Genomic DNA, 27,577 nt, shown 5'->3' on the forward strand with positions numbered 1-27,577 from the left:
CTATGCCTTCCCTCATCTGGTTGTAGAGGTGGTTCCTGCAGTGGTTGGAAGAGTGGCTTGGATATCTATCTTCTGAAGCCTTTCATCTCTGTAAGTCTATGATCTGAGTTTTGCACCTATTTTTTGTGCATTCTTTAAGTAGTTCATAGTTCCCTGATGATGTCATTTGCAGTCATCTCTGGCTTTTTGATACATTTTTAAACAAAAACTGAGCAATTGGGATCTTACCATATAATGTTCCTAGCGGTTCTGGCAATTAAAATACTCTCTGTGGTAGACGTTTGCCATTCTTTTTCACCTCCAAGCTCTAAACCCCCTTCCTAGGGTTTAGGAATCTCCACCTTATGAATCTATGGGAGCTAGAACAACCTTCCAGTGTAGCATTTAAAATGTCCACATATTGGCTTTCACAGCTTTCTTTGTACCTACAGCATGTCTACTGGATTGGCCAAGCTGTGCACCCACCAGGACTTTGGTCCAGGAGGGAATGAGGTGGGGATGGGGCGGTGGAAGGTAGTTAAGACTCTAGCAGAGGGCCGTAGGATCAGATTCTAGGATAGCAGTGGGTTGGTCCCAAATCACACCAGTGCTCCCACTCCACCCTCACTGGACATGACCGTGCCATTAGTGTCACTTATGCTATGTTGTCCATTGGCTGAATGTGTGAACCAGCCTCATGTCTCCAGTTGGATTGTAAGTTCCTCATTGGGCAGTGTCTTTTTTTTCTTTTTCTTTCTCATTGTTGTTTGTGGGCGGTATCTTATTCATCTTTTGCTTCTTCATAGTACCCTGCACAGTGCACTTCAATTACGATCATTGTCAAACCTATATATTTAAATCTTACTTCTCATCCAAAATGTGCTAAATTCTAATTTCATATTTAACAGTACATATTTAATGTCTGTTCTTTCTGCTAGATGATAAACTATATTCTTTTGCTGTTTCTACTGTGCCTGTCACAGTGCCCGACACACAGCAAGGCACCTGATACTTGTGAATAAATGTGCATCCATTTGAAAATTCCATTGTCCTCTCAGACTTCACTTCCCCCCAAAATTACTTCTTCCTGCCTTTCCCTGAAACCATCCCATCTCTAGGTTTCCCATGTGGTCAATGTCACTGCTGTTTCCTAGGCTTGCAGACTATAAGTCTGGGACGTGACAGGTAACATAAAAGTATGGCTATTCAAGGGACGTCAATTAGACATGCCTGACTAGACTAGGAGATATTATCTGGAAGAGAGGGAGACAGCTGGCTGGGTTATTAGAGGGACAAGGCAGCAGTCTGAAAACCAACCTGGTGACGGGATTTCATCCTCAGGTGTATTCCTTAAACCTGCCTTGCTGTTATTGTTACTTTGTGATTTTGTTTACACTGTTTTCTGGAATGCCCTGCCATTCCCTTCCCCACAGACCTAAATTCATTTTATTCATACTTTAAGTTTCAATCAAGCCTTTACCCTCTAGTCTGGCCTATAGTGGTCATTTCTACCCTGTTCCTTTCAATCATTTTTGCAGTGACTCGCACAGTGTTTCAGCTTGTTTGTGTCTATTCTCCTTAGGTACTTTATAGTCAGAAACATCACTTACAATTTTTAAAAAGTGCTTCACAGCACCCAATATAAAGTTAAGCTTTACTTTTTTTCCTTTTGTTATGCATTCATTCATTCGTTTATTTGTTTATTTTTTTCTTTCTCTCTCTCTTTTTTTAAAATTAAGCTTTTAAAATAAATACTTATTAAATTGAATGGAGTTCAAACTTGGCAAGATTTTGGTGGAAGCCACAACTGCTTTGCTTCAAAGAAGAGCTTTCCACTGGAGTCAAAGCGACAGCTGGTGGCTAGGGGATCAAAGGCTACATCAGGACGCTGGTGTTCAGGTTGGTAAGGCAAAGGTGTAAATGCAGGACACGCTGATGACTGGCATGAGGGCAGCACCTTTGCTCCTGACTTCAACTGAGTTTTGCTCTGTGTTCACAGAGACCGGTGTTCACTGATGCCATGAAGAAGGCATACCGATAAGGTGCAGTGGCAAGGAGCACAGACATGTCCCATTGCCTGGGCCTAAGTAACAATAACAGCAGCAAGTTATTCAACCTCTGCCTGTCTTAGTTTCCTTATCTTTATACCAGAGGCCCAGTGCATGAAATTCGTGCATGGGTGAGGTCCTTAGGCCTGGCCGGCGATCAGGGCCCATCGGGGCCTTTCGGCTGCTGGCTGGGGCCTGCTGGACGGGGGAAGGGGTCAGGGGAGGTTGGCTAGCCATGGGAGGTTGGCTGTGGGAGCGTACTGACCACCAGGGGACAGCTCCTGCATTGAGCGTCTTCCCTCTGGTGGTCAGTGCATGTCATAGCGACCAGTCGTTCTGGTTGTTCCGGTCGTTCTGGCGTTCTGGCCGCTTAGGCTTTTATATATAGAGAGAATAAGTGTTTGCTACTATTAATACTGTAACTGGACAACCAAAGGGTCTGGGCTGCCTGATACTACTTGAACCAATTAAGCAGAGATGGGGTTGAATCATATATGAGCATTTACTCCCATAATACTGGCAGTAGGGGAGAGCAGGAAGTCATCCACATAAATCTGCTCTCCTCTCCCCATAAATCAGCTGCTTATATTGGGTAGAAGGACAAAGATTATGTGGGAAAGTAGGAATTACAGGCATGGAAAATAGGCATGGGATAATCATTACGGGTTACAAGTCATGCGGGCTAGAGGGATTTACAGAGGCAGGTACCTCCAGGCGCCCAGGGACCAGATTGCAGGAAATGGGGCTGGGGGTTGTAAAGAGCAGGTGCCTCCACTAGGTTGTTTCAGCCCCCAGGCTGTGAATCTTTCCATAATGATAGGCAGTCCTCGGGACAGGAGGATGGACTGCATTCCAATGTTAGGTCCCATGTCCCAGGGCATACAACTCTCAGCCAGGTTAGAATGTGCTTTCTCTAATCAGAACAGAATCATCACGGTTAACAGAGCATGATTAATATTATAATTGTAGCTGGTCCCCAATACTCTATTTCTGCCCCTAACAGTACAACAAACAAATGCACTTTAGGAAACCATCTTTTAAAAATGATTTGGAAATATATGGTGTCTCCTTGACAAGTTTCACTTTGATAGAATATTTTCTGCCATTGAGGGATGTACAAATTTCATACTCATTGCCAATACTTGGGCAGGCAGATAAATAATTCCACTGTGTGAGATTTACAAGAGATTGGCAGTAATGATGCTGGGAGCAGATCTTGTTTTTTTTCTTTTCTTTTCTTTTTATTTTTTGGTCTTTTTTTAATCTCTAAAGAAACAGAGACAGGAAGAGGGACTTGGGATGGCCAAGGAGAGGGCCCAGACAAAGCCAGCAGGGCCCTTTGTCCTCATTACCTTTGTCCTCAGAACATCTGAGAAAAGCAGAGGGCACTGTTAAATGGGACACTTTCTGGAGCAAATGCCCTTTGCTGTCATGAGGCCTTCTGAAGAACTCTTTTCTTCTGAGCCTTCTTCGTATGTGAGGACAGTTTTTGAACTGTATGTATACTGCAGAATTAAAGCAAATTGGTTACAGATGGGTGACTCCTCAACAGCTAGCCCAGTGCCAGTGTAATTGGTCATATTTTCAGGGTGTAAGGAGGATGAAAGATATATCTGGTTCTTGGTGTCCCTGAATTCTTGGACTGTTGCCTTCATGACCCAGCTACCCCTATAAACTTAAAGGGAGATCTGTACAAGAGGAAGGAATTATTCCTGCAGGAAGAGGAATATATATATATAATGTATCCTATATACATATATATCTTATATAATGAAAGACTAATATGCAAATCGACCAAGCAGTGGAATGATTGGTCGCTATGACATGTACTGACCACCAGATGGCAGATGCCCAATGCAGGAGCTACCCCATGGTGGTCAGTGCACCAGAAGCCAGGGAGCAGGCCTAAGTCGTCAGTTGGACATCCCCCAAGGGCTCCCAGACTGCAAGAGGATGCAGGCCGGGCTGAGGACCACCCCCCCTGAGTGCATGAATTTCGTGCACTGGGCCTCTATGTGTGTGTGTGTACACACACACACATACACACACACACATAATTGATTTCAGAGAGGAAGCGAGAGGGAGAAAAAGAAGCATCAATGATGAGAGAGCATCATTGATCGGCTGCCTCCAACACGCCCCCCACTGAGGATGGAGCCCACAACCCAGGCATATGCCCTGACAGGGATTTGAACCCATGACCTCTGGTTCATAGGTCGACCTTCAACCACTGAGCCACGTTGGCCAGGCAAGAGGAATACTTTAGTACCAGCTGAAGTTCTGGCCACAAGTCTCAGTGTAGAAGTATCTTGAGAACTGGATCAGGCCACATGTAGTTTTTGCATCTATGGTCTAAGACAGAAGTAGCCCAAATGGCCTCTTTAGCCTGTTTTCTCTGCTTCTACAGCCATATCTTTGTCCTACAAAGCTTGTCAGTTACACAGGAAAGGAAAGATGAAAAACTCACTGAGGTTAAAACAGCATCTCTCTCTAAATCTGAGAGTAGCTTTAGTGAGCCACCCATTTGGGTCTCCTTTCCTCTGGGTCTTGTCCTGGTTCCCACTGGTTTTCTTATTTATTTTTATTGATTTCAGAGAGGAAGGGAGAGGGAGACAGAGACAGAAACATCAATGATGAGAGAGAATCATTGATTGGCTGCCTTCTGCACACCCCCTCCTGGGGATCAAGCCCACAAACCAGGCATGTGCCCTGACTGGGAATCAAGCCGTAACCTCCTGGTTCATAGGTCCATGCTCAAACACTGACCCACACTGGCTGGGCACCACTGGTTTTCTAAGGTGAGAGAGAAACCTTCCTTCAAGACTTGAATGGGCTTTGGGTCTGTTCTGACTCTAGCAGCTTTTGGCAAAGAGAAAACTTGAAGAAATTGAACCTGAAGGGAGGAATCTATTAGGAGGAGGTGTCAAATAAGCACACCTTTGAATATTTTAGTGCAGTGATTTTCAACCTTTTTCATCTCATGGCACATGCAAACTAATTACGAAAATTCTGTGGCACACCAAAAAAATATCTTTTTTGCTGATCTGACCAAAACATTAGGTATAATTTTGATTCTTTCACACCGGGTGACCATTGTGTTGGCTGCTGTAATTTTTTTTATTTGACAGTGAAAAGAGGTCAGTGCCCCTGACTAAATAGATATTGCATGTTTTAAAAACTCTTGTGGCACACCAATTGAAAATCACTGTCTTAGTGTATCATGACGAGGCACCCAAGAATGCCCCTGATGAACCTTGAGAGGAAAACAGGAATGGGAGACGGCCTTTAGTACTGTTGAATGATTGGGGAGTGAGTGAGTGAGTGAGTGAATACCCTTTCAGGATTGGCATCTTGATAAAAATTTGCTCCAAGGAAGTCTAACAATTTTAGAGAGAATGGTAATGTGAAGGTTCTTTTTAGTTCAAGGTCTAAAATTTATCTTTATTTATGGCAGTGGGCTTATTTAGGAAAGTTGTGAAGGCTTATTTAGGCTTAAGAAAAGTCAGGATTCTACAAATGATCACTGTTGATTGTTTTATACCGTTTGAAAATGCTTGTTTTACCAGAATTACAGGGTTGGAGGTTCTTAAAAGATACCTAGTCCCATCACTAGGAAGTGTTTCTATGGATATACAAACACTTGTGTATAGGGATAAATGTGCAAGGCTGTTCATCTCAGCATTGTTGGTAACAACAATGACAATCTTAAAAAGCCATGAAACAACCAAAATGTTGATCTGCAGTAGTTAAGGAATTGTATAGGCTGTATCATTAGGTAAATAAAGCAAGCTGCAGAACACTTGCTTTATATATATCCTATATAATAAATCCTATATAATAAAAGCCTAACATGCAAATCAACTGAACGGCAGAATGACTGGTGGAAAGACCAGTCACTCTGATGCGCACTAACCACCAGGGGGCAGACGCTCAACACAGGAACTGCCCCCAGCCCACAGGCCCCAGGCCAGCCAAGGCGGGTGCCAGCAGGGCCCTCCCTCCCCCCCCCCCCCCCCACATCGCCCTGCCAGTCACCCCACAGATTGGCCCTGATCGCTAGCCAGGCCTAGGGACCCTACCCATGCGTGAATTTCGTGCATCGGGCCTCTAGTATATATATATGGTATGATCTTACTTGTGAGAAAGTAACAAATATTTTAAATATTCTTATAAATGCTTACCAAAGTTCTGAGAGAGCACCCAAGAAACTGGGGCTTACTAAGTTCCCACTTTTAATCTGTTGAACTGTTTGAATGTCTTACAATAAGCATGTGTTCTTTTAAAAATATATATTTTTATTGATTTCAGAGAGGAAAGAAGAGGGAGAGATAGAAACATCAATGATGAGAGAATCATTGATCGGCTGCTTCTGGCACACTCTCTACTGAGGATCAAGCCTGTATCCCAGGCATGTGCTCTTGACCAGAATCAAAACAGGGACCCTTCAGTCCGCAGGCTCTATCCACTGAGCCAAACCACTAGGGCAAGCATGTGTTCCTTATCACTTAAAAAAAGTCACCACATCTTATACCCTGACTGCTGAAGCATCCTTACCAAGTGGTCATCCTGGCTTTCTTAGAACACTTCCAGTGACGGAGAACTCCTTACCTCTTAACTATCAGGCAGTGTTTTGACCAGTACCTTTCAGATGATAATTACTTCCTATTATGATATGATCTAGGATTCTAGGGGCTGGTTCTATCAATCTTGTCTTGAGGGTCCTGGAGCTGGATGGTGCACAATTTTGACAGATAGTTCTTGGTATTTTTTTAGTTTAAAAATTATTTTTGAATATATGATCAGAAACTAATGTCTTCTGGTGATCTCACTCATATGTGGAATCTAAGTAACAAAATAAACTGATGAATGGAGTGGATCCAAAGACATGGAAGCTTGGAACAGAATGCAGAATCTCAGAGGGAAGGCGGGGAGGGCTGGTGGTGGGAGGTAATCAATCAAAGACCTTGTATGCATATATGCATAACCCATGGACACAGACAATAGAATGATGAAGGCGGGGGAGAGGGGGTGGGCGGGGCAGGCAAGCGGTGGCTGGAGGGGGCCATTGAGGGGGGAAGGGGACATATGTAATACTTTCAACAATAAAGGTTTTAAAAAAGAAAAAAAGAAACTGTCTTCTGGGAAGAGTCTTCAAGATACTAGAGGAAGAGAATAAAATACTTTTTAGGATGCCATTTTAAAGAGGATATGAAGAATGTATATAACAAAAGAGCTTTGGTTTTCAGGGAACCTGATATGTAAATGGGGGTGGGGTTAGTGTGCACACCTGAGCATACATGGATAAAAAGCACTGCTACATTCCAGGAAAAGGAGATATCAGTAAATGCCAAGAGGAGCATGAGGATGTTGACTGAATCCATGGAAATGCTGGCTGGAGCAAATGGACTTAGTCTGGATTTTGATAAATGAGGAGGGGGTAGGTGCAGGGGATAGGAGCATTTTGTGGTAGAAAGAAATGGTGTGAATAGAGATGGAAACCGAGGGGGACAGGGTGTGTGTGCAGGCCTGTCTGAGTGGTAGAAGGTATTTGGGGGAACCCTCTTTCCTTTTTGAGGATGATGCCCAGGGGGAGAATCATGCCCACACAGTATGTCCCTGGAGCCTTCTTGCTGAGCCCCCAAGGCCAGTCCTGTGTGCCTGGCCCATGTGTGTATGTTTCCCAAAGATTCCTTTCGCCCAAGATGGCTGTGAACTGACAGAATTTTGATTTTGTACTGTGTGAGACGTGGAAAATAAAGGCGGGGACTGTTTTTGGAATATTCTTTTTATTTATTTATTTATTTATTTATTTATTTATTTATTTATTGTATCGTTTTAAAAAAACATTTTTGCTTTTTTACATATCATAAGTGAAAAAGCATATAATTCAACACAATTTCAAAAACATTGGACCCTACATTTGGGTGTCCTTGTGAGTATAGTTGTGGCGATCACTGTCCAGTGCATAATGAGAAAAGAAAACAACAACCACAAAGGGCCAAGATTTTTCGCTGAAGAACACATTGGGATGATTAGGATTCTATTAGGATGCATTCATTTGACATCTATGTGCAATTCTTCAATAAATTGGTCTTCATGCCATACCCCTTAGCTAGCTGGTTTTCAGGAAAATTACCTAACTAGGGTAGTTGAGCCTGAATTCATGGTCTCTCTTCCATTCCCTCTCATTTTCTCTCTCTCTTTCTCACGTGTCCACCGCTCACACACAGCAGCCGGAAATGACACACTGAAGTGAGTCACCCATGCAGCTGTGAGTCACCCTGTAATTGGGGAAAGTTCTATCCTGCTAGGTCGTGCATCCCTTTGCACTCCTGCTCCTAAATACATTGGAAAATTTTAAAATCTCTCTGTCCTCACTCCGGTCTCTCTCGCCCACCACATCCTTTTGGTCCCTAAAGAGGGAAGTTGGGTAATCTTGGGAGGGGTCCTAATCCATCAAGTGGAAAGGAAAGGAAAGAAGAGTGATGGGATTCAGGCAGCCACAAGGTGGCAGTGTGGGCCCCTCACGCTTGCCGCCCAGAGGGGTATGGCAGCTAAGTGACCAGACTCCTGAGATGCAATCACACAGCTCACAAAGGAACACTCTAAGCAAGTTTAAATAATATGCTTTTTTTTTAATAGTCCTCTTTCTCTCTAACAAGCACACAAGAAAGTGATAAATATTCAAGCACACCTCTGTCATCCTACCCTCCCCACTAGGAGATTGGAGCCAAGAGCCAGGCACACCTTCCTCGATTCCTGCAAAATCAAGTTTGTGGGAAGCAGAAACCTGCTTCTATAAGTAAACAAGTCACCTACACTCCGGAATAATAGATGCTCACTGTTTCTGGGGAGGGAGACAGCCAGGCCAGGGCGAGACTCTGCAACTGGTAGGCAGTTGCTCTGCCGTTCCACAGCACCTCTGCGCTGGAGAAGGATGGATCTTGCAATGAAAAGGTGTTTCTTCCATTGGTCTCTGGCCCCACGCTAGCCTCCTCAGCAGTGGCGGACAGTGCAAGAGTGAGGGCGACGTGACTGGAACACAGTTTCTCCTGTGAGCCTTGGGTGCCATCCTGCCAGGGCCTCAGGCGATCCGGATCTGAAGACCCAAAAAGGCAGTGATGGGCAGAAGCAGCTGCACGCATGGCTCTGAGAGTTTTACAGTCGGATTTGGAGAACTTCAGGGAGCAATGCTTCCGAGGTCCCTGCCAGCGTCTCCACTGGGGAGTTTTATTGAAAGGTCCCCTTTCTCTCCCTTGGAGAGGCTGAGGTCTAAAAGGCAGATTTACCATTAAAAAACAAAAACAAAAAACGAGTATCTTCTCTCTCTCCAGAAAGATTAATTAAAAGTTCTTTTCTTCGCAGTTTCTTCTTCTCTGATACATCTCCAGTTCTGTCCCAGTAGAGAACTTCTTTTTTCATGGTCAGGGTTCCATCACTTGGCCCATGAAAAGGACTGTTCCTGCGGATGGAAGAATCGTGGGAAATGAGAATTGGAAGGAATGGCAGAGCTCACCAAGCGTGAAGTTATGGGTGAACTAAGATGAGTGAGATGTCTGGAGTCACAGCTGCTTTAGTGACTAAGCTAGGACTGGGGTCCTGGCACAGCACTCCATCTATGAGAGAGCACTGCCTTTGAGGACGGGAGAGGAACAGAGTTATGGATTCTTTGCCTAGAGTTCCCGGGTAAGAGGGTGTCTACACTTGTCTGGACCAGTGCCTGGAATGGTGGAGCATTGTGGCCCCGGGCTCACCTGTGGGGTTGTGCCGCACCACAAAGAGGAAGGGTCTGTCCATGATGATCTCCTCAGGGGCCATTCGGGCTGAGATGGTAATGGCTGGAAGAGAAGGGACAATGTCTTAGAGCAGAGGGAAGGTTCCTGGACCTGAACCTTAAAAGTTTAAGGAAGTCTCCTGAGGCCTGGTTTCTTTCAGGAGCTTGGTAGAGAACCATCAACTGCTCTCCTTCAAACAGACATTTATCTAAACCCTTTTACGGCATATTGAGAACCAAGTTCCTTAAGTTGACTAGCCACTGTGAGAACAACCCAGACTTTCCTTTGGGAGGGTTTTCACATTCAGAGGCCCTCAGGAGCCGCTGGAGTCAGGGAAAGCAGGCCCATTTTCTTGGCTGAGAAACACCAAGGAGGAAAGGGCAATACTCCCCGCACAGGAAGTGCTGCTCTGTGAGGCCTGGTGAAGCGGGGCAGAGGGAGTTCATTCCAGGTGTAGGTGCCATAGGGACCCCTCCTGTAAGCCTTGGGCCAAGATTTGCCAGGCCTCACCTGAGCCTGACTCACCTGTAGAGGAGGATGCCTCCGTGCCTCTTTCATTCACCTTGATCTTCACTTTTTGCAGTGCCTGCGATACGTAAAGAGGCTCTTGATCTGAAACAGGAGTGGATACAAGAGTAGATCAGATTGGTTTTCCGGGAACAGCTCCTTTATCTTCTAAGGGGCCACACAGCCCCCCAAGATAAGAAATGAAAGGGAAATCTCTTACCTGAAAAAGTTGAGAAGTCCGCCTGACTTGGACTAAAGATATTGGTCATCCCCAAGTTCTCCAAAGGCCTCCTGAGGTCAACTTCACTCTCCAGGGAGAACCTATAGACAGGAGCAGAAAACAGCTCAAGCTCAGGCTTTCTCCAGCCACCTCTCCCAGTCCCTACCAGGTATCACCCTGGCAGCCTGATAGGATTGGGACTGATGTGAAAGTAGAAGAGGGAGGCTTGTTATTTCAAGGTCTCTGCTTGCTAGAGGTCTAATATTAATGAACATTCTTATGACTAATTACTTTTCTCAAGACAGTAGTTGATTCTGTCTTAGGGAAAATTCTGGTCTGTAGATTGTGTTTCTGAGAGCTAACCTGAAGAAGACTCAAGCAGCGAGGCTTTGGGCTGTTCTTTGCTCCCCATCAGGGCACAACTAATTACTTCCATTCTTGGGTGGGAAGGAGGGAGGGAGGGAAGGAGAGAGAGAGAGAGAGAGAGAGAGAGAGAGAGAGAGAGAGAGAGAGAGAGAACTAACCAACTAAATTGGGGTAAGCATGGTAGGAGGCTTTCCTACAATTCTGGAATTATCCAGCCCCAGCCTTTTCCACTCTGCTTCTGCAGAAGGATTTAAAAAATCTGTTAGACGCTATAATTCCAGTTGCTCCATCTGCAGAAGTGATTCCTTTTGTTCCCATTTTTGGATGTTGACTTGAGGAGATGGGGTGGGAGTGAGGGGCATTCATAAAAAGGTGAAGGCAGATTTAGCCTCCCACCTCTAGTATTTCTCTGGCTCTTCCTTTGGCTGGCTTTTGTTGGATATTCTGAGGGAGGCATATGCGGGGGCATAGTCTAGAAAACCCCACCTTGCCCTCTAGCAGAAATGGGAGGAGGGATGATGAGAGGAATCTTAATCAAACCCAGGCAGTTTCCCATCAGCCTCCCACACATGTCCCTGCCCTGCAAACATCACATTTGGGAAACTCCACACGGGGCTGTGTTTTCAGGGGGGAGGAGAGGCAGGAGATGAGGGGGTTAGGGCAATGGCAGATGTGGCTAGAGCTAGGGGTGGCTTACTTGGGCAGAATCAGGAGGCGGGGCAGACGGGTCATATTTCCTTTCCACTGGCTGATGAGCTGGGCATCCAGAATGCTGGTGAGGGCTGAGAGAGGCACCTCTTTTTCATAGGGAGCAGCAATGAACATGCTGAGAGTGTCCCCATGGTAGGGCAATTCCAAGATGTCGTAGTAATGGCCATCAGGGGTGGAAAACTCAGCTGTGAAGACACCAAGATGGCGCATTGAAAATGATTCCAGCTCTTGTTGATTCTAACCCAGCACTAGATGTTCAACTAGTTCTCCTGTCCTCTCCATTCTTTTGGAAGCCAACTTTCCCTTCTGGCTTTTGAGGCTCCCACACCCACAGCTCCCCTATTCAATGTCTTCATTTCCATTTCCCTTATTTCCTGCCAATTCAGTTTCTTCTGGTTTTCTCTGTCTCTTTCTGACGTTCTTTATATTCACTTCTGCTTCCCCATATCCAGCTACTAATTCATTCCAGTCCTCTTCTCCTGAATCTCAACTTCTATGTAGCCCTTCCCACAGCAGGATTTGTGGACCATATGAGGATGTTAGATGGGGTCAAGTGGCCAAATGTGGGCCTGAGGGAACTGCTGGGTTTCAGCTTCATCTTGCATAAGATAAAGCTACTTTCTGCTACTCCGATCATCCTAGTGTCTCCTATTTGGGAAGTGTTTGTTAAAGCTGAGGTATAGTCTAGGGTTTCTCCTCCCTAAGAGGGGAACACCCAGGGATGGGGTTCAGTAGGTATAGGGTTTGGGGAAGGGAGTCTTGCACTTACTGTAGTTGAACTTGCTGTTCTGAGTCATCATGGGCACCGAGACAGTGCTGCCATCAGACTTGTGGAAGAGGCGGTGGTGGGTGCCCAACTCTGGGAAGGGTGCCTTCCAGTGGCCATTGAAGTACAGGGCATTCACTAGTACCAGGCGTGTCAGGCTGTCCACGGCCCCTTCACCAAGTAAGTCACTAATCATGCCTATGGGAAAATCAGGTGATCAGGAGCTAGATATTTTCTTAATCTTCTTAGATAAGTTCTCTTCAACTCACAGGCTTCAAATGGATGTGTGTCTATTGAAGTGATCCAGTCGGAAGATAGTCTGGGGGGTTAGATAAACCAATCTAGCTGTTTTCAACCTGTTTCATCTTCCTAAGGATCTCAGAAATCCTTTGCACACTTTCTTGAGCCTGGGATCCTGTCTAGGATCAGACCTGGAAACTTAAGTCTTCCCTTATTTTGCTCCCTTGAAGGAGTGTGTGTGCTCCTTATCATGGTTATTACCATTCTAATGAAGTTGTACAGCACTTTTTAGGGCTGCCTTTTGAGTTGGTTCATGAGAAGACCTAATTATGAAAACTATGACACTGGCCCTGGCCGGTTTGGCTCAGTGGATAGAGCATCGGCCTGCGGACTCAAGGGTCCCAGGTTCGATTCCGGTCAAGGGCATGTACCTTGGTTGCAGGCACATCCCCAGTAGGGGGTGTGCAGAAGGCAGCCAATCAATGTTTCTCTCTCATCAATGTTTCTAACTCTCTATCCCTCTCCTTTCCTCTCTGTAAAAACATCAATAAAATAAATTTTTAAAAAAAGAAAAGAAAAGAAAACTATGACACTGATTCTTAAATCACTTGACCTTCTGCCTACAAAGAAAAGAATGCTGAAAGGGAAAGGTTGGTATATTTGGGATTTGTTTCCAAAACCCCTTTCTTGGCAGGCCCTTGGGCCCGGCTTCCTTTCCTTGCCAGCTCACCTTTTGTGTGTCTCTTCACCCAGTCATTGATGATGAACCTGGCTCGCTCAATCTCTGAAAAGTCCACCTGCTTGACTGTGGTGCGGAACAGCCTGAAGAAGCGAGGCATGAAACCTTGAACCAGCTTCAGATCCCGCTGAACGAAGATGGCATCGGCGATGCTGATCTCATCCTTGTTCCATGGCCCCATGAGTTCCTTGTACAGTTTGCGAAGGGCAGGGGCCATGCCCTTCTCTGTGCCGGAGGAAGGAAAGACACATCAGGCTCACGTTCAACCAAGGGGTCCCAGCTGGGCCAACCCTCCCTCATGGATGGGGCTCTTCTGCTCCCCTAGGTTTCTCTAGAGGGAGATTTCATTCCAAATCTTAATCTCTTTTGCATCTCCCTCTTTTTCTCAAAAATCTCAGGTCTCAATCCTTTGTTTGGGTTAGAATATTTTTCTGTCTTTAAGTTATGAACCCTACATTTTTTCTCATAATAATAATAGCTATGCAAAGCATTCCATATAGACAATTCTGTTAAATCCTTATAGCAGCCCTCTGGGCTAGGTACTTTTATTATCTCCATTTTGTTCATGAGCAAACTGAGCCTCAGAGGGGTTAAGATTATGCAGCTAGTAAGTGGTGATGCAAAGTTATTTTACACCAAATCCACTGGCTTGTACACCTTGCAACTAGTCAAGGGTCAAGTGACACAGGGTATGGTGGTCCCTATGACATGGCAGTACAGGTGTTGGCTCAGCTAAGCTGGAGTCAGCCTTTCCTCTGCTTTTGGTTGGTTACACCCTAGTTCTGTGAAGGCTGCATGAGTGCCTGCCTCCTACTTTGCCCATCTCTCACCTTCAATATCGAATTGCATTGCTGCTTGGATTTGCTGCCTGGTTTCTCCTCTGGTTGTTAGCTGCAGCATGGCGAGGACTGAGGCCACCCCATAGGGTGAGAAAATCACATTACGGTCTTTGGAGGCCTGGGCCACCTGCTGAAACACCTTCACTCCAAAATCTGTGACCATTTGGGCCGCCTCAAGCTGGCGATGGTCTGAGGCAGATCCTTCACCAAGGATGAAGGCCAGGCCCAGAGCTAGGCAGGCAAAGACTGGAGACACTTTCATCCTAGAGCAAGTGGGGAAGAATCTGATGAGAGCATAGTTCTAGAAGAATGGGGAATGGGGAGGGGAGATGACATCCCAGCCATGGGCTGTGCTTCCCGTGTTTGTTGCTGACAGGTGCTAAATGAACACAAGGACAAGATTCATTAAGAAACCATGATGTGGCCCTGGCCAGTGAGGCTCCGTTATCCCGTATACCAAAAGGTGGTGGATTCAATTTCCCATCAGGGCACATAAGCAGGTTGCGGGTTCAATTTCTGGTATGGGTGATTGCAAGAGGCAACTAATCGATGTTTCTTTCTCACATCGATGTTTCTCTCTCTCTCTCCCCCGTTCTTCCTCGCTCTAAGATCAATTTTTAAAATGGTTAATAATAATTTTTTTTTTTAAAAAAAGAAACCATTATGGGTTCAGATTCTGCAATCACTGCTATGGAGAGGGCAACTTAGGGCTGCAGGTCTTGGGGAGGAGATGAACAGAGGCAAAGTGGGGATCTTGGATGGGGAAATTCTGTGCAGGGACATTCTCTACCTTAACCCAAGGGAAAAGATGGAGAGAGTTTGATTTTCTCTTACCTGAAGTTCTCAAAGTGCCTTGTGAATGGTGGTTTGTCCAGCTGCTGCTGCAGATTATGGTGATTCTGTTGCTGCTGGAGAGTGGTGTGTCTCTCTTGACAGTGCCCTTAGCCCTGCAGCCAAACACAGCTGTGCTGTTAGGGAGGCAGCTGCCTGCCTTTATACCAGAAATGGACAGGAAATGGATTAACTCATGGCTCAGCCCCACCTACTTTCTGGCTTTGGAAGTCTGACTCCCTGAGGCATGTGTGTGCGTGCTGCTGCTGCTGCTGTGTGTGTGTGTGTGTGTACGTGTGAAAGGGCTCAGGAATGATTGAGCAACCCCCCACAGCCTTGACCTAGGGGCCTCCCCTGATTTTGCTGCCTTCCACCTGTGTCCCTCTCTCTTTGGATGTTATGTCAGCCTGAACCCTGGCGGTGCCAGACAGCCTGAAATGCCCAGTGTTTGAGATTACCTCCCCCAGTGCTCAGCTTGGGGGGAAACATTTTACATTTCCTCTTTTTCCTTTGGGGAAATGGGTCACCAGAGATTTATCAAAGGAGCTAAGGATCCTGTGGACTTCTGTCTGCCAGCATCGTCTACACCACGTGCATGGTACCTCCCTCCTCTTGGCCACATCCCAGTGGCCACATGGCACGGAGCGTGCCATGTGATTGTCTGGGTTTTGACTGTCTAAGACATGAACCTGGCAGAGGACTCCCTCCAGTCTTTCCCTCTTCCCTTTAGAGTGGATGATGCATAGCTGACTCTCCCACGTGTCCAGACTCTTGAGTTGCCTCTGAGGGCTCTCTTTTGTGTCAACAGCCCTGTCTGGCAGGGATTTGAGGTGTACTGGGTGGGGTGGTGGAAGGACCAGGGGTTACTCAGGTAAAGTCTTGCCAAGGAATTAGTAGCCCAACATGTAAGTTTTGTTTCTCTGAGCTGCCCACTGTAACTGGGGAGAATTAAGTCTTATTCTTTTCCTCCAGATGGAGACATTGGAGGTCTGGAGCAGCGCAAGTAGGGATAGAAAAGGGGGCTTCAATTCCTGGCTGGTTTGTGGGGTGTGCTCTTAGGGCATTGAGTTCGAAGTGGAAGAGTGGCCCAGGAGTTTTACAGAGGGTGGAAATTGGCTGGAGGCAAGTGATTGGATCTGGACTAGTACATTTGGGGGCCTGGCAGGGTCAGGTACCCTTGGCCATGTCGCCTGGATGTTGTGGACAGGGGGCTAAGTGCCAAGGGGTCCTGAGGGATGGAGAGAGATGGTGCACTTGACCTGGGGTCCACACACTGTCATGATTTGTGTAGGTGGTAGGGTTCAAGTGGGAGTATCCATGGAGACAGCCAATAACAGATTCACAGGAAGTTTAAGTGGGTGGAAGTGTCAGAATATTTGTTTTGGATTTTTTCAGTAAACAGATACCAAGGGCAACCACAGCTGGATGGCTTTCCCAAGTTCACTCTGATTCTGCCTTTGTTTTCTCCTGTTTCCCTTGGGAATCAGGTGGGGATGGGAGGGGAAAAGGGACAACCCCTGTTGGAAAGTTAGGATCACCGACCCATTACAGGACTGTTCCCATGTAGTTACTTTTTTTTTTTTTTTTTTTTGTAGTTGCTTCTTGTTTATTCCTTTTCCTTTTCTTAGTTGTGGTTTGGAGTTCCTGTGAGAGTGGTTAACCATGAAGAAGAAGCAGTCACCAGACCTCTCTCGGGTGGAGAGGACAGAAGTCCAGCCGCACCCCTCCCCGCCCTGCATCTTTTATCCCCAGAAATGCCCCCAGTGCCTTGCCATACACCCTTGGGGCTCAGAGAGAGATAGGGACTTGGGAATCTGGGTTGCATTTGCCAAGTTCCAAGTTGGAAGAGCCGTGGGTTGAGACTCAGTCAGAAACTGCTCTCTCCTGGCACCTCACTGCCTGGCCTCTCCAGCCACTTCCGCTGAGCTCCTTCGCTTGCTCCACCGGCTATTCCAGTAGCCCTTATCCATTGTCTTGCCGGGCCTCAGCTGTAAAGGCCCCTGCTATTTTCGGTGGATGGCCTGGACCCTGCCAGTGCTGTGACCAATTCTGTCCCCACTCCTGACCTGATGGATGATCCTGATGTCATTCCAGAAAAGACACTCTGTTCTCAGGCTCAGGAGCCTGGAAGCAGCTCCGTGTCCTATTGAAGAAAGAGGGGCCACTATACATTGGAAACAGAAAGGGCTGACTTACTTAGGGGTCTTTTCCTAAACTAGAAGGGACTTGTAGGCATCTGGTGGATGTGTATTAGAAAACCAAGTTCCATGCCCTAGTTTCTGATGAGCTAGGGCCACTAGATGATCTAAAACCAGACTGGACTGTGGTCCCTCCTGCTCCTCCTTGTGAAATGGCCTTGCTTCAACCTTGTCTGTCCTCTGGAGACCTTCCACATATCATGGTGCTGCCTGACCACCCTCTGCCCCCACAGAAGACCTCCCTGCAATGCCTTTCTCAGAATCTGACCTGACTCAAGGGGTTGTCACTTTCTCTCCTTTCCCTGAACCCCAACTAACCGCCTTGACCCAATCACCTCTTTCAAACCTTGGCTCTTTTGTAAGGGGTCAAATGGACAGAAAGAGAAAAGTCCCTGCTGTTGAAATAACTGTGTCTCTGATTCCGGGAGAGTCAGAGATAAGAGGATGAGTTGCAAGGCTGTGGATTTTGGGGGAAGTTTCAGTTCCAGCCAACTGGAAAGATGTTTCCATCTGTCCTTCTGCAGGTGGTTCGTGACTAGACCAGACTCAGACTCACATTTTCCGTTACTGCCCCCCCCTGCCCCCCCCCACACCCATGCCCCAGGAGCCCTGCTTCAGTTTGGGCCTCAGGGCCACTGATGTCAACCTCCAACCCTTCACCTCCTGCCCTCCAGCTGCACTCTGGCCTGCGCTTGGCTCTTCCCCTTTGCTTCTCCGTTGCTCTCCCAATACCAACCATCTGCCCTCGTTTTCGCCTTCCTTTTCTTGATCTCTTCTGTTCAACCATCCATCTATGGGCTTATCCCCATTCCTTCCCCGGGTCCCCTCAAGTCTCAGCCTCCTGAGCTCACTCCCATTTCTCCACTCTTTCTTTTCTACTCTCTATGACTCAATCCCTCTTTCCCTCTCCTTTTCCAGAATCCCTTTTACAGTCAAATGCTCTGTTCCAAGGCTTCCTGTGAGGAGGAGAGGGCTGCCTCCTCTCAGTTACACAGGCTCCCTGGAATGTTGGAGCAGGCCTCCTGATTCTTGGTGATTTCACTGGGAGAGCTGGGGGTGGAAGGACAGGGTCCTACTAATTCACAGCACTATTTCTGGCCTGGTTTCTCTCCAAACAACACGATGACAAAAATAGCCTGTGTTTGGGCTGGGCCAGCTCTGCCTGTCTTGTAGGAGTGAGCGAGGTGAGGGCTGTGTGTCTCAGCCTCTTGAGATCATGGCCTTGGGACAGCCTGACAGAAACAGGGCCTCACGGCCTTTCCAGGGTTCCTCCTCACACTGATGCCATGCCTGACTGCCCCCTCCTCTGCCTCCATAGCCTTTCTCCTTTCTGTCTTCTTCAGCCCCCACCTGCCATGTCTCCTAAAACTCCCATAACAGTAAAACCTGTGTCCCTCGCGCCCCCACCCCCCCTGCCAATGTAGCCCTTGCTTTCTGTAGTTGCTTTTTTCTCCATGTATGTCTAGAGTTTCAGGGGTAGGGAGGCCTCTAAGAACCACTTAATCCAGTCCTTTGAATTTGCAGGTGAGGGCTCAGGTCCAGAGAGGCTGAGCAATGTAATGTGTTTGAGAGCACAGAGTAACATACCACAAATGAGAGAACAGTGCTCATTGGAGCAGACAGAGCCAGCCAGCCTGGTCAGGGATCTGTAGGCAAAACATGTGTGAGCCTTAGTTTTCTTATTTGTGGACAGATATGTAAATTGGGATTTATAGATAGGTAGATAATGACTTCCATCCTTCAGGGCTGTTGTGAGGAGTAAGTGAAATATTGTCTGTCAATGTCCAGCATAGCCTAGGCTCTCACTAAGGGGTGGCCACTCTTGGTTGGGGCAGAGCCAGGACAGGACCCAACAGCGTGAGTTGTTAGTTTGGCTCCAATGCCAGCTCCTTGTTCTAGGCATTCTTTTTCACTTCCCTCCGCAATTAGCGAAGTAGATTAAGTGCCTGGGACGTGGTTACCTGAGAGAATGGCTGCCAGCCCCTCTTGTCCATTTCAGGCCAGCTCTTCCTGCTTCCACTCTGGTCCCGACCTGCTCCCATGGGCCACCTTCGCAGGTTTTAGATTCTCCTCTCACTGTGGGGTCACAGGGGAACCCCCACTGACATGTGACACATGTCCTGATCTCCTCAGGATGTCAGAAAGTTGGGTGGCGGGGGCTTGTTCTATCAACAGGTCAAAATAGAACTGAGCTTGGCCTACTCTTCTAGTCTCAGCCCTCTTGACCCATTCTCTGCCACCCATGTCTGCTGTCTCTCGTTGATCCCTCTATAGCACCCATTATCCTTTAACCACTTTTATGCATATCCCCTTGTCTTACAGTCATTTCTTTACTTATCCTTAAATTTACTGTGGCCATTGCCATGTCTCATTTATCTTTATTTCCAAGGGGGAGGTAATGGGTCAGTATCCTCTTGAGGGGCCACTCATAATGTCAGTGTGCAATGAGCACCAGAGGCCCTCTCAGCCTCCCACTCTCCTCCCCCTCCCCCGGCAAGAATGAGCCTCCTCTCTTGGGGAAAAGAGACAGAGGGAACAAATGGGACCCTGTATGGCCAGAAGGGGAAGTTTGCGGCAGGGAAGGGTGGAGTGTGTGATTTCTGGGGTAGATATGACCTCAGAGCCTGGTGGTATCCGTCAGAATGACTCAATGCAGGCCCTAGGGTCCTCTGGGCCCCCCTGGTCAGATTCTGTCTCTTATTCCATTTCTTTTTACCTATGTGTCTGATTCTAACTCTGATTCACTTCTTTCATCTTTACCAGAACTTGTTCCTCATTCTCTACATTCCTGAATCTCCCTTTAGAACTCACTCTGGACACATTCTGTTTTATTTTACTCTGGCTGTTGTGTAAATCTTGGCTTCCCCAAAATGGCCAAATATTTATTGACAATCAGCGCTTCATGGTGTGATTCAGAGAAATATAAACCTCTCCCTTTCTTGAACATATACTCTTAGTGGGACAGAAGATTACATACATGCAGTAATTAGATTAAGATATAAAGTTGTCTGTATGCTATGCTGTAAGACTTAGGCTGTCAGGGTGCAAGTTGAGGGAGGGCTTCCCAGAGGAAGAGGGACTGATGCTGGATTAGGAGGTGGAGGCAGAGTGGCCTCAGCAGAGAAGCAGAGGGCAACATGGAGGGAGTGGGTAGGAGACGCACCGAGCCCAGGAGGGGAAGGGAAGAAAATGCTCCCATCCTTGCTCCACCTGTTTTCATCTCTAGGGAACAGTCTTTTCATTTCTGCCTGAGGCAACCCCTCTTTGTTTTGCGCTCTGTGTGGACTTTCATATCACAAGTCTGCTCTTTCTGTGTCCTCCTCCCATTTCCTTGAAATAGATGTTCTTATTCTAGTCTGGATCCTGGCTCTGGACACAACCAGGGTATGGAACTGGGCAAACGCCCAGAGAGATGATGACCCCTTGGTCAGTGGGGAACCTGTGGGTGGTGGAGGTCCCAGGGATGAAGCAGCCTCGTGATGCAGCCCAGATGGAATTTGCCACTGGAAAGCCAGGGACGTCCCTGACCATTCCTTCTCCCTTACTTCCTCACCATATGCAAGCAGGCCCTTTCTGCATGTCTCTTCATCTGAGTCACCCTGAGCTACTTCAGCTGGCTGGGCTAGCAGCAGCACAGTTGGGCTGCTGGCTTGCTTGGATCAACGGGGGCCCTCGTGGGTTCGTGCTGTAAGGGCTGGGGAAAGCGGGTGCACGGTGAGAAGGAAAGGGAACAGGAGGACTTTTGCCTGCTCAGGAGGCCGTGGAGACAGCTGCCTTCCCTTTGTCCTCCAGCACAGCTGTGCCTGCAGCAGCTTCTTTGGATCTCTTCTGGACTGGATTTGATGTGACAGTCAGAGATGTGAAGGAGGGGCGTGTCCTATCTTCAAGGATCTTACACTCTCCTAAGCAGACCCTGTACCCCAGGCAGCCTGGAGGCCACATGAAAGGACATTCCTGACTCTTCCCATTCCTACTTTCTCATCTCCTGTCTCTGTGCCCACTCCCTTCTCTGGAGCACCCAGATCCTCCTTGCCACTGCCCCCCACCCCGTATGTCCCCACTGCTGCCTCCTTCTCCTGACCATATAGAGTCTACCCTGGTGAGGAAAGGCAGCCCAGGAGACCCACCACCACAGAAGATTGCCCTCCCATCCTGCCAGGTATTCATTCAGACCTGCTTTCTAAGTCAGATGGGTTTGCCCTCAACATAGGATTCTCTGATGGTCATCCCTGTGACCAGACAGTCCTGGCTCCAGTTACCAGGATGATTGTGAGAAAATCATTGTACCTTCCTAGAGCCCCATCTCCTTAGACAGACACCATGGGCCTAAATAAGAGGTTTTTCTGAGGAAAGAAGCAGATGTGGCCCGAGGACTAGGAGGAAACTCTGGGCGACTTCCTTTTTATCCCTGAACTTCAGCTTTCCTTTTTGCAAAGTGAGGAGAATGACGCCATGTCCATAACAGTGTTGGGATTGTAAAGGATGGCATGAATGAAAGGATCAAGGGTGTGTATCCATGGAAAGAAAGTGATGAGCAAGTTTCAGTTGACTTTAAAAATTGTGAGGTTTTTTTGTTTGTTTGTTTGTTTGTTTTTTAGCCTTGGCCAGTGTGGCTCAGTTGATTGGAGCATTATCCCATACACCAAAGGCAGTAGGTTCGATTCCTGGTCAGGGCACATACCCAGGTTGCATGTTCAATCCTTGGTTGGGAGCAACCGACCAATCAATGTTTCTCGCTCACATCAATGTTTCTCTTTCTCTTTCTCTCTCTCTCTCAAAAAAAAAAAAATTGTGGGATTTTTTTTCTTGTGTCTTCTCTCGATCCCCTTAGTTTCCTGAGGGAAGAGACAGGACCTCCTGTGTTAGAGAAGGGTTAACTAATCAGGTCCTCGGTGAGGGATGCCAGACGGCTATCAGGTGGGGCTAACAGGACCCACACTGGGGCAAGGAAGGCCACCAAGGACTCTGGCCCATGTCTGGTGGGGCAGAGGAGGACCAGGTCCTGCGGACGCCTGACAAAGCATTATTACCTTGTTAAAACTTCGATCTAAAGCAGACGCTCAAGGCTGGCAGTGCCTGCTGCTCCTCCGATTCCCAGGCCCAGAATTATAACATGCCTTCCTCCTGAGTCCATTGCTTTCTTGGGGGCGGGGGGACTTGCTGTGCACCGTGTCTGTGTCAGGAACTCGCAGGACTGTATGGGTAAAGGCTGATGCAGGCAGAACGAGTGATATTCACGTCGCAGCTCTGCCTTGGGAGGCGACTGAGGGAGGGGCTGGGCTGTTGGGGTGAGGGGAACTGAGGTGGCAGATATGAGGCAGTTCAGACCTGACCAAGGGCTCCAGGGCTGGCAAGGCAGGCTGACCTGGGGTGCACCTAACACTCCAGAAATCAGACTTGGGCTCTTTCCTAGAGCTGGTGTGTGGGCTTGGGTTGAGGATAGGAGAGGGCAGGCATGAGCCACCCACCTCCACACCTGCCTCTTCTCTCTACCTTGTTCAACCCTACAGGAAGTGCCATGGGCAGGGAAGTTGGCACAGATTGAGTAGTCCTGCCCTACCCTATGACCACATTGGAGATTGGCCTCAATATTGGCCTGTCTGGGCTCCTTGCCTTTCTTAGTAACAGGAAGGTCTTGCACCAAATCTAGGGGACAACTGGTTGGGGACTCTGAAGTCCAAGGTTGTAGGATGTGTCCCCATTCAAGTAGAACCTCCTCACATATCTACCCTGCGCTGGCTCTCTGGGCGTACGCTGCCCCACTGCACACACTGCAGGCCCCACAGAAGAGGCCCGAGACTCTGACCAAGGAGGAACAATAGCTCCCCACTTCCTGCTTCCACCCTTTGCTGTCTTCAGCCCATCTCTCCACAAATCGTAGAGGTCCTGGCTGGTAGCCAGCACTGTCTGGACAGGAGGAAACCGGGATATGAGGAATGGCTGAGGCGGGAGTAACACAGAACACTGAGTCCTCAAGAGCAGAAATTCCACCGGAAAGAAAACAATATGCAGGGGACAGAGTCACCGTCCAGGGAGTAAGGGGGCAAGGAGACAGACATGGCTTTCCTGCCCCAAGCAGATAAACAACCTTGGCCTGGGGAAGCCCCACCATGATCTGTCTTCCAGGTATGGACGCTGCAGTGTGGCAACATGGGGGTCTGGCTCCCACTGGAACTGGGAGAAATGGTCCCCTGCAGCCTTTCTGGCCTTCGAAGGTAGATGAGCTCCTGGGAAGGAAAGACAAGGTCCTCTGTCAAGGGCCGGAGGATCGCAGGGAGGGCAGGGGCAGAACTGAAAGAGCATCCGGCAAAGAAGCCTAGCTCTGCTGAGGCTGTGATGGCCACAGCCTCAAATGGCCAGTCGGCTGCTGGAAACCCAGTAAGAAAATTCTAGGTTCTAGGGCAGGACTTTCAGAAACTGGAACCTGCAGAAGTTCCATTAGGGATGGAGGTCGGGCCAAGTCAGAGTGGAGGCTGCCCAGGGCTTCCCACTGTGCCTGGTACCAGAGGGGGACATTTCTTCCCCTTTCAGGGCCCAGAAGAAATCTACCACTGGAAGGGATGGAAAGAAACCCCCCATCGGGTTGCAGTACCCCTAAGGTCCCTTTCTGCCTTCCATGCTGCTAAGGCTGGTGGAAGGATGTCTGCTGAGCATCTGAAAACTTGTGCCAGGCAGGCTAGATTTGTGGCTGCCCCTGTTAATTTAATCTATTTAGGTGGGTTCTGGTCTGCAAATCCATTTATTTCTAAGGTGTTGTCATCTGCACGCCTTTTCTTTTAGAGTTTTAGGTAAAGCCCCCGCTCCCAAACTGCAGCAGTAACGAGGGCTGAGATGTGCCGAGCAGCTGCTGTCTGCCAGGCCCTGTGTGATAATACACTCATGACCTTAGTTCATTCTCACCCGGCTCAGAAACAGCGAGTGGCACTGTCCCCCTTCTATAGATGAGGAAACAGACACACAGGTGAGTTGGGTCTCTTGCTCAGGGTCACTCAGCTAACGAGAGGAGCTGGCTCCAGCACCCCCAGCTCTTAACCAGCCTCCACTCTGTTTTCAGTGCCTCAGCTGCCCCTCTAGCTGCCCCCTTGCATGCCTGTCCCCTTAACCCCCCAACCCAGGAAAAGTCCAGGTCCCTCCTTCACTGTGTCCCACTGTGGGAGGGGCTGGGCTGTTGGGGTGAGGGGAACTGAGGTGGCAGATATGAGGCAGTTCAGACCTGACCATGGTTGATGGAAACACTTGTATCAAGTGTTTGTCTCCCCAGACTCCCCCTTCCCATCCTGACTCCTTCCTTCAGAACTCTTCTCATCAAAATGTTGCCCCCTCTCTCCCCCCAAATCTGCTGCTAAGCAAGACATGGATTCCAACTCAGGCCTTAATGATTTATTGTTTTAAACTGTCCCAAGTCACACTCGCTTTAGAATTGTGACCTTCTGTGCCTTGGTCCCGTGGTTCTCAGCCCAAGGGCACACTGGACTCACCCAGGAGCTTTTGAAAAGTCCCAAGACCAGCTCCACCTCTGATGATTTGAACCTTGAATTAGAATTCTGGGAAACTGGTTTTGTTTTGTTTTTCCTAGTAGCGTCTCTCCAGGGTTGAGACCACTTGAACAGTGATGTGGACTTCCAGGCATCTGCTGCCCTGGGGCGCCTATTGGAGGCCGGGGATCTCTTACCCCATTAGGAGTCTACCTGACTGGCGAGGCAGGACAGTCTTCCCTGAGGCCTTCAACCTGGGTCTCCGCCTGTGGAGGTGGGAAGGGGAGGAGGACTTGCCTGGCTGCCCTTTGACTCATTTGCTCAGTGAGCAGTTTTTGTTCATGTCTATGGATGGTTTTCTGCTAACCTTGGACTTCAGGCTTGACTCGGAGGCGGTGGGGAAGGCATGGAGGAACAGTCTTCACTTTCAAGCCAGAGGAGACAGAACAGGCCTCGAATGCCTCAGGAGAGCTGCACATGCAGTGCTCAGGGAGCTGACCTGTGACAGGGGCCTGGCAGGGTGACGGCCACTATGAAGAGCACCATCTGCCAGCATTCCTGGAGAGCTGCTTCACTGTGCTTTCTGCCCGGGGGGGGGGGGGGGGGGGCATGTAAAGCTGCTGGGCTGGGCATAATGGCTCCAGCCCTGGAGGGGCTTAGGGCCCTGTTCCAGAGAAAAACAGCGGTTTATGACCATAAAGAGTTCCAAGAAGGACTGTGCTAGATTCCTCTTGGGTGACACCTGAGATCAGACTTCCAGCCAAGGGCGGGGTGGGGAAGACATGTCAGCCTGGAGAAGCAGTCCCACAGGGAAACGTCGTGTGGGGAGAAGAGCCTGGAAATGCGGGACACCAGAGAGCAGGCCTGGGGATTGGCTCTGTGTGTGGGAGCCTGGGGGAGCCTCCCTGCTCATCGCCCACTCGCCCGGAACCGCTCTTAGTCAGTCCCTGTGCCGGCTGCTCCTGCCCCTGCAGCTCCGGGGTGGTGATGAGGCCCCCGTTATTCACAGCCTAGATCGACAGCTGGCTCCCTCAGGCCCACTCCCTCTTTCCCAGGGTGCAGACTGGCCTGCCAGCTCATCACTGCTGTGGAGTTGGCCCCAGACCCAGACAGCCTCCTCAGTGCCAGGGTCGGCAGGAGCTCGGGGCCCCTGCAGGCAGAGACCTCTCCCTCCTTTTCTGTCTTGCCCCACACTGGCCAGCTCTCTCAAAGGATTGGGCGGGCTCAGGAAGCAGAGAGGCAGTTGTCTTATTTCCAAGATCTAGCTCCTGCAGAGGGAACAGCAGTGGCTTTGGAGCAAAGGAAATTTGGGGACCCCCTTCTCATTCTGAGCTCCTACTGTAGACTAGGGTTGATGGAAACATCCTGCTTTGGTTGTATCAAGTGTTTGGTCCCTGAACTAAACTCCCAGGATGGGCTCCAGGGAACCTGATCCTCAAGTGGTCATTCAGGAACCGGCATGGCCAACTTCATTTTGTGCGTGTTTGCTGCTGGTGGCAGCTTCCTCAGGGAAATGGGGGCGGAGGTGGGAGGCAGCAGCTGAGCCCGGATGGAAAGCCCCTGACTCGGGAACTCCCTGTTATCACTTCTGAGACGCGAGGGGCTCGGAGGTGAGGGGAAGAGGTTGTGTTGTGTCTGGCGCACTTGGCCGGTTTCCGGGCTGAATCAGGCACATGGTCAGCGCAGCAGGTGGAAGGCGCAGGGCTGTCCCTCCGGGTTTGGGCAGAGGCTCCCTGTCCTTCCTCTCTGAAAGGTCAGCTCTGCTGCTGGACAGGAGTGTGTGTTTGTGTGTTGTGTCGGGGAGGGATGCTCAGAGCTCCCTGAGTTTCTTGGCAAGCCGGGTGCACATATGGGAATACCAACAGGAGCAGTGTGGGTGAACTGGGAAGGAGCTCATACAGGGCTGCTTGGGGTCTTGATCTGCCACATCTGTCCCTTCTCCATCTATACCATCTGATTTCCATCTTCCCACCATTTCTGGCCCCTGGAATGTGCCACCTCCCCTGCTTTCCTTATGTAAGTCAGCTGTCCATGAGCCTCCCTAGGCGGCTTACATTCCACCTTCCCCCCAAAGCCTCCCCAGACTCCCCCAGGCCCCCCTAAATGGTCTGTCCTTTGAAGTTGAACACTCTCAGGATCAGACCCACATGGTCAGACACACCCTTTAGCACTGGAGTGTATCACACGTGTTCATTTTGTTTTCCTTACGGGTTGTACACTATTTAGGGGTAAGAGCTGTTTGGGTCTACAGTTTCCCCCTGTCCCTCAATACTGCCCCACGTGGGAAGGACTCGGGGTCTGATAGCTATGGACATTGAAGTTAACATCGCCTTCTGAGAATTCAATTAGGAAGAAACCCAGTTTAGGAGAGGACATGAGCCCTCTGTAGACATTACCTAGGAGACTGGCTGTCTGTGAATATCCCAAATCTAATTAAGGAGACCTGGGTGAAACCTCGAAGGACAGATAAGATTGTGATTGCATTTTAGCAAAATAACCGCATTGTCTGTTCCGTCTCATTGTAAGGGGGACCCAGGGAGACCCAACTTGGTGCTGTGCAAAGGAGTTGGCGCCCTGTCCTGCAGACATCAGGGGCCGGGCCTCAGAACAGGTGAGTCCCGAGGTGGCACAGGCGCCTCAGGCCATCTGGCCATTAGATCATCCAATGCCCTTGGCCTTGTTCTGATTCTATGCTCAATACTTATATTCTGAGGTCCCCAGAAGAGTTGTGCCCTCTGTAAATTACTAAACCGCATTCCGGTTTGCTGTTGTTTGTGTCCAGTTCCTGTTAGTCAGTCCTGAGATCGGTGTGTCCTTGATGTGCACACAGTTAGAACCAGGTGCTGGGCTGTAGCGAGCACCACCGTAAAGCCACCTGTCTGC

The 27,577-nt window shown here is 48.7% G+C and overlaps 1 protein-coding gene and 1 long non-coding RNA gene across 2 annotated transcripts; one reads left to right on the forward strand and one right to left on the reverse strand.

Annotated features, from left to right (window-relative positions):
* Positions 1–46: 46 nt before the first annotated feature.
* LOC307115908 lies at positions 47–6,948 on the forward strand. The gene is made up of 3 exons (XR_013815141.1): positions 47–90; positions 1,719–1,878; positions 1,979–6,948. It is a non-coding gene; the product is annotated as an uncharacterized lncRNA (long non-coding RNA).
* A 2,149-nt stretch (positions 6,949–9,097) lies between these two features.
* Positions 9,098–15,180, reverse strand: SERPINE1 (serpin family E member 1). The gene is made up of 9 exons (XM_079788057.1): positions 15,025–15,180; positions 14,182–14,453; positions 13,343–13,576; positions 12,376–12,570; positions 11,593–11,791; positions 10,530–10,630; positions 10,328–10,414; positions 9,782–9,865; positions 9,098–9,489 (listed from the first exon to the last, which is right to left on the reverse strand). Exons 2-9 carry the CDS (start codon positions 14,450–14,452, stop codon positions 9,452–9,454), a joined length of 1,209 nt encoding a protein of 402 aa, XP_079644183.1. The 5' UTR covers position 14,453; positions 15,025–15,180; the 3' UTR covers positions 9,098–9,451.
* Positions 15,181–27,577: the final 12,397 nt, after the last annotated feature.

Source organism: Cnephaeus nilssonii (genome assembly GCF_951640355.1).
Source record: "Cnephaeus nilssonii genome assembly, chromosome: 2".
NCBI lineage: Eukaryota > Metazoa > Chordata > Mammalia > Chiroptera > Vespertilionidae > Cnephaeus > Cnephaeus nilssonii.